The 12,397-nt window shown below is 58.5% G+C and overlaps 1 protein-coding gene across 1 annotated transcript in view; it reads left to right on the top strand.

Moving 5' to 3' along the window:
* The window catches only part of LOC308199578 (IQCJ-SCHIP1 readthrough transcript protein-like), a 97,733-nt gene that overhangs the window by 50,191 nt on the left and 35,145 nt on the right, over nucleotides 1-12,397 (top strand). Inside the window, 2 exon segments of the mRNA XM_080603932.1 lie at nucleotides 11,514-11,890; nucleotides 11,892-12,108. Of these exon segments, the coding sequence (XP_080460058.1) occupies nucleotides 11,514-11,890; nucleotides 11,892-12,108 (594 nt within the window).

Genomic DNA, 12,397 nt, shown 5'->3' on the forward strand with positions numbered 1-12,397 from the left:
AATTACTCCAGCACAGCTTTTTGAGTTGTGGTCATTCATGTGTGTGAGGGAGACCCTTTGGGCATCTCGCTGCCTCGCAGGAGCCCTTCGGTGCTTGGATATCTCATTGTGACGGGTTCTGCTTGGGCAGACGAAACCTGCCCGTGTGTGAGGGGAGCACCTTGCCGTTATCGCTGAGGCGTTGAGCAATGAGTCCTGCCCAGGAGAGGGGGCTCCCAGGCAAGCGCTACAGGTGCTGGGCAGATGCTCCCCCTACCTGGGTGTCCTTCCAACAGGTTTTGACTTCAAGGTGCAGTTCAGCTCCTTTCAGCGGGGTATCAGCGCCAAGGGCTCTTAAATGTAAAATGAAGCTGAATCCTTGGTGTCGCGGAGGGGCTGCATGTCCCAGCCGTACGGTGAGGTCTGTCTGGGGGCAGAGTTGCAACTTCTTGGCTGTTTGTGGCTTCTTCTGCCCCAAACTGCTTTAAAACAGAAAAATGGAGGCGCACAAGGAGGCGGCCTGCAATTCCTTGCAACCTTCCCATTTACCTGTTTTGAAGCACCGTGTGCCTTTGGAGACGAGCACAATTTAATCTGGCAGCACAGCAGAAAGCGGTGTTTGGGCCTGCCAAAGCAATTCCCTGCTTAACTTCACTGCTGCCTTTTATTTCGGGTATGTTCTCGTTATTTATGGGTTTCCTCTGTTAAATGGGAAAGCTGCGAGGTGTGCTAAAACTTCCAAATGGGTTTCCTGAGGACGGCAATGCTCACACTGTCTGGGCCGGGGGGGCGGGATGGGAGCTGCCCTGGCTGGAGCTGGGGCGCGGGCGCTGCGGGGCTGTGTCTGGGGCGGGAGGGCAGACCCCACAGCTCCCCCCAGCTCCTCCTGTGCACGCCCAGGGGAAGCTTCTTGCTTCTCCACGGCGTGAAAACCATTGAGAAACACCGAGCTGGAGACGTGAAAAATGTTGCTTCCGATTTAAATGTCCTGATGGAGCAGAAGGAAGGCTTGGGGGTATTTTCTGGAGTGTGGTACACGACGACCCGGGAAGGAACTCAGCTTTGGGGGCAGAAGGAGAGCGGGCCGGCACGAGCAGCGGTGCTGGGAGCTGTGCCGACTCAGTTCTGCTTCCAAGGTGTTTTCTCCTCGGGGTTATTTTAGGGCCCTGGGTTATTTTAGGACCCCTCCCTTCTCCCAGCCCCAGCAGCCGTGCGCTAAGCTTCCTCAATCCCCGCTTCCTCCCGTAATTAATAAACCCCCAGCGAGGCTGAGCTGCCGGCGCTAATTGGAGCGCAGCGCGGGGCTGCTAAGAGGATTGCTCACTTTCTGTGCCGCTGGTTTCCCGTGTCAGTGGGGGCACCTCGAGCACTGGGTCAGCAGCGGGGCAGAGCAGAGCACAGCAGCCCCCGTGCCCCCTGCCTCCTCCCACCATTTGCTCGTTCGGTGCCTTCCCCACTCCTGCGGCTCTCTTTGACCTACTCGGTACCCATTTTGCGTGGGTCATGGAAGTCAGCCCCAGGCTTTTCTTTCACAGATCGCAGGATCGGGCTTCGTAGTGCTGCGAGGGACCTCTGTGCCCCAGCTGCACTAACCAGCCCTCTCGCGGAGCGATGCGGGTGTTGATACCCCGCTTTCTTGCGGCACGCTCAAAAAACACCCAAGCTGCCTACCTTGCCGCTTGGGAACAGCTGAGGATGAAGTTTGTGCCTCGCAGGACTTCTGCAAAATAAACAGAGCTCTCAGGAGCTGGCTTCCATCTATCGCTTCTGCAACGGAGCCGCCGCGCTGGGTGTGTCGTCGTTAAGGCATTTAAACAGGCACCGGTGGTTTATTCGAGATGTTCTCTTGGAACGGCCGTGGGAGCACGGAGCTGCGGCCTGTCCGCCGCTCGCGTTGGACGGGGTGTCACCCCAACGGCTGAAATTTTTGGACACGGGCGTCTGCAGCCGCCCGGAGCTGCCCAGCGCTTCTGGTATTCCTCCAGGCGTTTGCGGCGCACACAGCGCGCGCGCGTCTGCCGCTCCGCGCTGCTGCCTCGCTGAGCCCAAATACCAGCGCCCCTGCCTCGTTTTTCAGTCTGCGGCTTGAAAGCCTCGCTGGGAATCGGATCAGGGAGTGGCGCCGCCAGCAGTGACATCTCTCTCCATCACGCTGCGAGCTTTTCTCCGCCGCCACGTCGCGGGCTCAGGGCTGGGAACGCCAAGAGCTTATGCCGACGGTCATCCTCTTTGCAGCCGGGCTCTCCGAGTGCCAACGGTCCTGCCTGCTCCCCACGAGGGGCTTGGGGGCTCACGTCCCCGCCAGCCCCTCCTGAGCGTCGCTTGTCCTCCCTGCGCCTCACCAGGCTTCGTCCCGGGCACAGAGCCGCTTTGCCCAGCGCTGGAGGGGATCTGCTCGCCCACCCTGCCGCCTGCCAGGCCTGCAGCCTGAGATCCTGGATGTTATCCGTGCCCACCGGTAACTCAGCCGTGAAATATTTGCCGTGCTGTTACTCTCTGACGGCCCGGGTGGGCGCCGCTCCGTCCTGGTGCTGCCGAGGAGCAGTCGGCAGCTGGCAGCGATGCTGCTTTTGCACGAAGCTTTGCCTAAGTGGGTTACTGTCGGAGATTAGCTGGAAATACCTCTGTTGAAATAGTGCATGGATTAGAAATAGGCCTTTTCTCTGCAGTAATAGGTCATGGCAATTTGCTTTCTATTTTTTGCCGTCCTGCTCTGGCATTTGTGCGCTGATTTGAGCGTACGTCTGACCCGCAGCTTGGGCAGCAAGAGAGCTCAGACACGGCTCTGCAGGTCTTCTCAATTTTCCATGTGGAAAAAAAAAAACAAACCACCACCCCCACCAAAAGCATGTTTCCAAGTCCCTGAGAGCCACGGGCAGGGTTTTGCCCAGCACGAGCACTGCCACTGCCGTGCGGTGACCCTGGCGCCCACGAGAGCTTGTCCTTGTCCTGCCTTAAGCCGATTGCAGCCCGCGTTGGCCGGAGCTCCTGCACGCCTTCACCGCTGTAAAAAATGGCTTCGCAGGACGGGGGGAAGCAGGGATGCTCCTCCCCGCGCTGCCCCCAGCCTCCCGCACCTCTGCAGAGGTTCAGGCTGTGGGGACAGAGAGGTGGTCGCTGGCTCTGCCCGCAGCACCCAGCCTCTGTGCGGTGCCCCTGACAAGCACAGAGGGTGTCCCGGGGAGAGCAGCGAAGCCAGGAGGGTTTTCCTCCCAGGGCATGGCTTTAGGACGAGCCCGCTCCCGTTAACGAAGTGCCGCAGGAATTGTTTGCTTGCTTCGTCACTTCGATTTTGAGCACGAGGATGTTAAGTAAGGCTTCTTGGGGAGAGGAAAATGATTCTCCCCGAGAGTTACGATCCTGTAGAGACAAACAAATTCATCAGGCGCGTTTTGTAAAAAAAAAAAACAATTAACAATAATTTCACTTGACCCCAGTAGCACTAAATGAGATTATGAAAAGCTGAAAAAAATGTGCTCACCGTTCAATAAGGTAATTATATTCGGTACCTGCGCTTTTCCCTTTTCCGGGCAGAGGCTGCAGAGAATCCGGCCCCTGCCTGCACCCGCTGCTGCCTCCCTTGCGGCACAGGCACCGGGCGGGCTGGGGGCTGCTGCCACCCCTCCAGCTGCGCCGACAGGGATGCTCCTGGGCCCTGTGTCCTCAGGCCCTGCTTGTCCTGGGCCGGGGAGCAGGCGGAGGTTCCCCAGCAGTGTCCCCGCGTCCCTGCAGCCTCACACTGTGTGTTTCTGGGTGAGGGCTTTGGGGCCGGAATGGGGACGTTCACCCCGTGTTCACCCACTGCCACCTGCAACAGGCTCGGGGATGCGGCAGGAATTTCCAAGTGCTACAAATTATTAAACAGCGGGGATAAATTATAAATGGTGAGTAAAGGACAGTGCAGAAGCAGACCCTGGCTGTTCCTACACCCGCACGGCGGGGAGGCAGCTCCGGGCACGCAAAACTCAGTGTGGCACAGCACGGCACAGCACGGCACAGCCCCTGCAGGAGCACCAGGCACTTTTGGTGCTGGAAAAGCTCCCAAGCAGGGCCATTTGTAGGAGCGAAGCTGCGCTCGGAGGCCCCAGCCCGGCACTCGAAGGCAATCAGCTAAAAAGAGCAGTGACTGATGTAACCAAGGCAAGACAAAGCACATACAGTTGCTTTCAGGCTAATATGTAGATTTATGCAGAAAACAAATATAAAGAGCTGCATCTGTTGCAAGCAAAGTATAATTCATCATCAGGGAAGAGATTTTGTTTCCTCGCAGCTACATGTGCTGTAGTTACATATTTTATTTTCCTTGTTTTTTTTTTTGTGCCATGATGTGGTTTTTTTGGCTTTTTTTTGAAGTTGCGTTCCTTATTTGGAATACAGATTGGTAACAAAATACTTCCCAGAGAGGGCCGAGCGGATTCCTAATGTGGTAAATCAGCCGTCCCCGGCCCTTGGCTCTTCGGTACGCCCTGCAGTCCCCGGCAGGTCCGAGGCTGGCAGGCAGCCTGCGAGCTGGCAGATAAGGCTGGCGTGGCCCTGCTGCATTTGCAGGCTGGTTATTAGTCCCCTGGGATGAAGGAGGGAGAGGCTTTGAACTGTCCCGTAGATTTTGGAGAGCCGTTCGAGGGCGGTGGGCACCGGGCGGGCGCCGCGAGGAACGGCTCGGGCTGCCCGTGGAGCTGCCGTGCCCACGCGCTGCTCCAGCAGGCTGCACGAAGCACATCGTAACTCATCAGAGGAAAGCAAAGCAGCAAGCCGTGCCCCCGCGAACCTGAACTGCACCGAAATGTACGCCGGCGCGTAAAGACGCAGAGGCAGAGGAGAACCAACAGGCAGCTGCCCGTGGCTGCACGCTGGGAATCGGCAGCGGTGGTGGGTTCAGAGCAGGGGTGCTCCCTGGGCCGAGCTCACCGGCAGTGTGTGACACGGTGCAGGGGATATCCGAACCTTTTTTTCCCCAAACCGTGGCCTGTGTCCGTCAGCGGGTGAGTTCTCCGAGCATCTCGCCTCGTTGTGCCCGAGGCGTGCCACCTCCGATCGGCGACAAGGACAGCTCGGGAGAAATTCCCGAGCGCTGGCTCCTGCTCCCGGTGTTGTCTCCTTGAGCTTAGCCAGCTGGGCTGGAGGCAGCTGCGGCACCGCGGCACCCACGCACTGTCCTCCCTCTCCTCCACGATGCCGCCAGCCCCCAGTTTTGGTGCCCAGTGGAGCTGATGGAGGCAGCAGCCTCAGCTCCTCGCCCACACGTCATTAAGGGGCCGATTCCTCCCCGTTCCCCTGCCCTCTGCTCCCCATGCACACCAAGGAGCAGGGCAGGATGGGTTTTGTCACAGCGCTGACCTTTGGCACTAAGTAACCTCCTCCGCGCATGCTGGAATTCGTGAGTTAATAGGTTTAGGGTGACTCCAGAAATATCAAGATGTGGCGGTGCTGCTGTGGAGTCATGCAGAACTATTTCAGCTATTTCCTCCGCTGCATTCCTTACCAACGTGCCTGTGAAACCAGTTTAGGAAATGGCATTTTTTTTCCATGGCCTTGGTGATTACAGCGAATTCCAGAGGTCCTTGCGGAGATAAGGGGGATCCCTCCTGACCTCGCTTTGTGCTTACCAAGTGCATTTGCTCCGAGTGCTTTGCTGGCTCCTTGTGACTGCCCGGACCGGGGGAAGCAGCCCCAGCAGGAGGAATACCGGAGGAAAGGGGAATTCACAACCTCACTGAGCTTCCATTAACCCCAGCAATGTGTCCTTGCTGGAAAAGTATGTGACAGCGGGCACGGTCCTGGTTACGTTGCGTGAGGAGGAAGAGGAGGAGCAGAAAGAGGAGGAAAGACCATGTTTCCCAAGGTACCAGGCACATCTGCATCATCCATCCCAGCTCCCCAAGCCCCCAGGTGCTGTGTGCCAGCCCTGGGGACGGTCGGGGTGTCACGGGGTGTCACCTCCAGGCCATGGGCAGGGCCGGAGCGGGCAGGGGGAGGCGGGCACCACACCAAAGGATGAAGGGGAAGGGGGCAGCAGAGCCACGCTCCTCGCCTGCAGAGGAGAGGGCACCAGCGGAGCACTCCGGGGGCAGCGCTGCTACTGGGCTGCTAATAACGTAATTGCAGCCCATTTAGTCCTTGAAGGGTATTTTTTTTTGGTAATTACCTTTAATGCTGTGTTTGCTTTCTACTGATTTCAGCATAATTTCACTTTGACTGTATTCAGGTGGTAATCCCTGCCTTGCCCAAGCGGTGATAAAACCTCTGGTGTGCGTATCAGCACATTTCCCACTGGCTGGGAATAAAATTAGTCATCCTGACCGGCCGCTTTGGCGTGCTGAATGACAAGTCTCAGGGGTCTCAGCAGTTTTCTATTTTGCCCTATTAAAATGGCCAAGAAATAATTTTAATTGAAGGGGTTTTTTTTCCTCCCTTGTTTCCTCCTTCATAACCCACCCGGAGCAGAAAGGTGCGGTAGGTGCTTCTGAAAGCAGAGGTGTGCCTTTTTATTTCCTTCCCACCGTTATCTTTCGGAGAATTCCCCAGCGGGGAGAAGGGCAGTTTGCCACCGGGCTTGGCCAGGGCTGCATAAGAAAGGAGTCAAATAAGAAACTTAAGAGAGGCTCTCTAAAAATCTTCCTGGTCCATCTGACGTTGCCCTTTCGCTCACCCTCCTGCCTGCAGCAAATTAATTAGAGGGAAACCACTTGGGCACCATTTTTACACCCTCTGCGGGCCTGTTGCGTGGCCGTACCACCAGCCTGGCAGTGCCTGCGGAGCCAGCCCCGTGCTCTCCCTGCCCTCCACCTCTCCTCCTGCCGGCAGAGGAGCTGTAATAAGACCGCAGTCACTTAGGCTCTAGCTGCCGGGCGTGATTTCCTCCTCTCCGTTAACCCTCCCTTATCCCCCCTCTAAATTAAGCAAAGGATTAATTTGCTAAATTTAAATGTTTAAGCCTGCCAACCTGCGTGGAAACATCCCCGAGTGCTTCCCGTGGCCGTGGGAGTGAGGTGCCCCGCGCACTGCCTCCGTCCTCTGCCCGGCATCTGCCGTGCTGCACGCTGCTCATTTTTAAGTGGGAACGGCATTATTTTGTGCTTCAGTGTTGCGGGCAGGTGGCTGGGTGGTTACCGGAGCTGCACGGAAGCGCAGGGCTGCCCAGGAAATGCGAAGTGATGCAGCAGCCTTGTGCTCCTCGATGAGCAAAATCGTCGGGGCTGTGGCACGTGGTAGGGCTCACCCAAGTCTGTGGCGACTGCAGCCTGGTGTTGGTGGTTTCTAGAGGAGATGGACTTTGGTGATTGAATAAGCAGTAGTAAAACAGGAAAAAAAAAAAAGTCTGGAATACCAAAGGCAATGCAACCTTATACCAGGTGAGGTGAGTCAGCAGCACGCAAGGGCATTTGGCTGCTCGAGCTCTGAAAGTTCATGAAGGAGTGAGGGGCCACGAGCGGCTGGCGGAGGGCAGGGCACCTCTCTCCTGGATGTACCCAGAGATGTGCGGCAGCCGTCGCTTCAGCGTGAGTGATACGTTCCTTTCCCAGCAGCACTCAGCCTTAAATTTGACCTTTTCCATTCCCGTGCTTATTCTGACGTCTGTGTAAATCATCTGCAGCTGCCAGCTCAGCTGTAGCTGGGACTGAGCACCCCCGGCCCAAACGGGACAGCGCCCGGCACCGCCGGGCACGGGGCTGGGAGCCCTGCAGCACAGGGGATGAAGCCCCAAATCCCAAATCCTGTTAGCTGGTGGTGGGACCTTGGCAAGGCTCGTCCTCCTCCAGGGCTGGCCTGTGCAGGAGTTTGCTGAATCCCTCAAAGAGAGCCCGAGCGGTCCCTCCCTGTGCTGGGCGGGCTGCGGGGGATTAATCAAGCAAACGACACTAATAGGAAACAGCAGCAGATGTCAAGCATGTGCTGCTCCTATATATAATTTGGCCTTAAAACACAGATTTCTGAGTTCCTGTTTGATTTCGCAGTACTGGAAGGTGTCTGTCACCATGGTATCTGCCTGCTTGCTCCTCTCGGCGCACCAAGCGTGGTGCTTTTCCCTCAGAAACGGTGCAAAAGAGCCGTGGGAAGGGGCTGGAGGGGTGGGACAGTGCCACTTGGCTTTCCATTGAAGATGGAAGTTGGGTTGGTTTTAAGGAACGACCAGGACTGCTTTCCAGGCGGTCCTTTTCCTTTTTCTTGGAAGGAAATGCAGAAATTGCTGGTGCTCAGAGGAAGCGGGGCATTCCTGTCATGGCAGGGCAGGCAGGGCAGCGCCATTTCCCTGGCAAGGCCCCATCTGCAGAGGGGCAACTCTGCCCCTGCCAAAATTTCAGGTAACCACAATCCAGAAGCATGGGGTTAAGATGTCGGGCGAACGTTTGGGAGCTTCAGGAGGGGACAGGAGTGCTGAACGGGAAGTGAAAGGAAGAGCTGCCGCCCGTGCCGTTCCTGCCTCTGGGCGCACAGGCCCCGAGAGGCTGCCTGGGCCTTCGCTGTGCCTGCCTCCCTCCTTCCCCTCCCTAACAGCTTCTGCAGGTTAGCATGAGCGAGAAAGCAGCTGAAATGTATCTTAGTATGAGGCTAGAATAGTGCCAAAATGGTAAAATGAAGTAAATTTAACAGCTTATGATAATAAGCAAGCTGCCTTTTAAACTGGCCCTGCATTCATTCGGGGGAAGTAGTAAGGACTCTATTTTTGTGATATATTTCTGTTTCAGAATCAACCCAACCAGCCTTGTTTGTATTAAAACCTCCTTTGCACTGAATAAAATAACTGTAAAGCACATTCTTTCATCTACAAGGGCTTGCGTTCACACCCTCCACCCCGTAAAATTCATATGAATTTCAAGCCGTTCATCGCTTTGGAGAAGCAACTTATTTGATGTAGGCTTGTAAAGGAGAAGAAATTACATGTGTGTTGTGAATAACAATAACCAGCTTCTTCTGAAGGGTCAAGTGGAAACGTAGCCCCCGTCTGTAATTAGGAATGCAGAGGGCCTACTTTACAAGGGTAAAACAACTGCATCTGTCTGCAGAGAAAGTAAAAAAAAAAAAAAAGAGAGAGAAACTTAGAAAATCATCAAGCACACGTATTTTGGTTAACCCAACGAGGGAATGCCCGTGCTTGAAGGAAGGCCCGGGTATGGGTTGGCAGGGACGGGGGACGAGGACCTGCTCCTCGTCTGCCAAACGTCGAGACCCCATTTTGTCAGGGGCCGCTTTTCTTCAGGTGTCTTACTGGACACATCTTCCTCTCATGTTTTTTTTTTTTTTTTTCTCCTTTCACCCCCACTGAGCTAGTTTCACCTGGAATGGGACCCTTGGAGCGAGACCCCTGGGCTTGGTGTCCCTGGGACACTCCAGCGGCTGCTGGAGGCCCAGGCGGCAGCGCCGCACTGCCGGGTGTTGACCTTGCATTGCTGGGCACGTGGCGACTTCTTGTCACGAAACTTGAACTCATTGGAAGTGCAAAGGGAACTCAGGTGACCACAGAAAGGACCGTGAGCATCCACGGAGTCCTGCCTGGACAGGCAGTGCCCTGAGAAGTCAGTGTGCCTCGCGGCAGGGGAGCTCCCTCCTCTTCCCCGCGATGTTAGCCTCACACTTGTCGCAGGAAAGAAAAGAAATCTTCCTAATCAATCACGCGCGCCGTGAGATCCTATAAATAAAGCTTTCCGCAGCCTGTGACTACCAGACTGGAACCGATCAGGCTGCTCCCCCGCCTTGCAATACAGAAATACGCTCAAATACAGAAATACGCCCCACAAGATATGTCAAACGCAACCCCCCAGCCACAGAGCTGTGCAGCTGGCACAGATTTTTGCACTGTGATCCATGTCCAGGATGGAGGCTTAGCTCTTGCTCCCTCCTGTCATTCGGTGGGATTATTTTTACAAGTGCACTTTGCACAGTCACTGATTTTATGAGCCCCATTGCAGGTGCCAGCAGCCGGGGGAGGGAAGCAGGACGGGGCGGGATGGGGGGAGCAGCCCTGGTCACGGCTGCTCTGGGTTAGTTGGAGCGTGCCAGGATTTACTCCGTGCTGGGGCCTGGATAGCACCTGGTGACGTCCAGAGAGATCCTGTCTTTGTGACCAGGCTTTCACTGGTGCTGTAGCCCCCTTGCAGCCGTACTGAGCTGTGGCTGGGACGCCGGGTCTGCCACGCCACCAGGCGCAGGTGTTTCCAGCTGCCCAGGAGAGCTCACGGTGTAGGTTTGTCACACCCGGTGTCTATTTCTGGGATCTCTGTGTCACTTGTCCCCTGTCACCAGAGGGATGGGAGCAGAACGGGACCCCAAAATCGGCCGAGCAGATACAATCCCCTAAGCACAGCCACCTCCTTGTGTGTTGCAGATCATTGCCAGTAATAAAGGGAAGGTGGTGGCTGCATCTGAGCTGTGGAGACATGGATTTGAGATCTCTGTGCTGACGCTGCTCGCCCACTGATAGTGTGTCCTGACCTCAGCAAGCTCCCCCCAGCATTTGTCATCCAAATCTAAATCCCATCATCTAAAACCGAGTATGTCAGTGCAAGCTCTGGGACCAGCCTGTGGGCGATGCTCCCGGGGGGGGTGGCAGAACCGGGACCTCCGCGTTGGCCCCACGTTCTGTAAGGCAATCGCCCTACGCCTCCCCCGGCTGCTCCGGGAGAGGTTTGTTATCTGCTGGGGATGAATAGCTGCACAGCAAGTTCAAAAGTCATGGGACTTAAACGGCTGCAGATGTTTTCCTGCCTCCCTTCTTCCCTTTATGCTGCTCGGAAAAACCCGCAGGGCCGTGCCAGCCCCCCCCCCGTGTGCGAGCAGGGCACGCGGAGCTGGCGCAGGGAGCCGTGGGCACTGCCAGCAGCTCCGCCAAGCCAGACGTCCCCACCGGTCCTGTGCATCTGTCCCATGTCACACGCATCGGTGCCAGGCACTAACCCCTCAATCCCATGCAAGGTGGCATTTTAAAACTCCGTGCAGCCTTAGGGATGTGTGTCTCACTTAGGTCTCCACCCTTCTGTTAAAAAATAAACTCCAAATGCAATTAAACGATGAATTTTCAAACGCCACCGTGATTAAGGCGAGCTGCCGGTTCTCCCTCCACCAGCCCCTGGGGCTGCGAGAAGTTTGGTGTCCCCAGCACCCAGCACCCGGCAGGATGCGGCTCCCCGGAGCCCATTTCGGGATGGGGATGGGGGCACCTGCGGGGGAGGCGCGCCTTCACCCCCCCCCCCCCAAACACACACGGGGAGGATCCCGCTTTCGGAGCGGGGCTGTTTAAAGGCCCCTCGGGCTGCTTTTTTAAAAGGGGAGGGGAAGAAAGCTCCTGTCCTCCCCCCACCCCTCCCCGGCCGCCCTCGGGGCCCGGCAGCCGCCGGGGGCGCTGCGAGCGCGGGGCCGGCGCCGCCTCCCGGCCGCCCCGCGGCGGCGTCGGGGCGGCTCGGCGGAGGCTCCGGTGCTCCCCCCCCAACCCCCCCCACCTCCAAACCCCCGGCTTCTTTCCCCCCCCACCCCAGCCCGGTGGCCTCGGGTCCGGGCCGGGCATCCCTGACGCGGAGCCTCTCGCTTCTCCCCGGCAGGACCCCCGCGAGGATGGCATGGATTTAGGGAGCGACGCCGGCAGCAGCCGCTCCAGCTCCGAGTCCAACTCGAGCAAAGTGACGCCGTGCTCCGACTGCAAGTCCTCGCCGTCCCCCAGCAGCCTGGACCTGGCGGCGCTGGGCGACTCGGAGGAGGAGGAGGAGGAAGAGGAGGAGGAAGAGGAGGAGGAGGAGGACGGGGGCTCCCTGCCCTCCCCGCCGCCTCCCTGCCGCTCCGCCGATGCCCTCCGCCGCTCCGCTCCCGATCCCCGCAGCGGCTCCCCCGGCTCCTTGAAGCGCCCCCCCCGCCCCGGCGCCCCCCCGCCCCCCGGAGCCCCCCGCCCGCGGCCGCACCAGCGCCCCCCGCCGCTGCCCCCCCCCCCAACAGCAGCGGGGGGGGTCCGGGGGGGGTGCGGCGGGGCCGGGGGGGGGGCGCCGGGGGTCGAGGAAGGGCTCCGGGGGGCGAGGGGGGAGCGGGGCGCAGCCCCCCCGGGACCCGCAGCCACCGGCCATGGACTGGGCGGCCCTGGAGAGGCACCTGGCGGGGCTGCAGTGCCGGGAGCAGGAGCGGGGGCAGCGGGCCAGCCCCGCCTCGGTGAGTGGGGGTCGGGGGGGGGGGTTGGGGGGGGGTCTGGGAAGGGAGGGGGAGGCCCGGCGTGAATCCCCCCCCCCTCCTCCCCGCGGCCGCTGCGGGAGCGCCGGGGTGCGGCGGCGGCGGGGAGCCGGGAGCGAGCCCCCCCCGGCGCCCACGCCCCGCAGCCCGGGCTCGGTTCCTGCCGAGGCTGCCCCCCGGCCCCTCGCGTCCTGCGGAGTCATCTCCCGGCCGCGGGGAGCTCGGGGGTTTTCCCCGAAATCCTCGGCTCAGCAACTTAATTGCGGAGAAA

The sequence above is a fragment of the Anser brachyrhynchus genome (assembly GCF_964034855.1).
Source record: "Anser brachyrhynchus genome assembly, chromosome: 9".
In the NCBI taxonomy this organism is placed as follows: Eukaryota; Metazoa; Chordata; class Aves; order Anseriformes; family Anatidae; genus Anser; species Anser brachyrhynchus.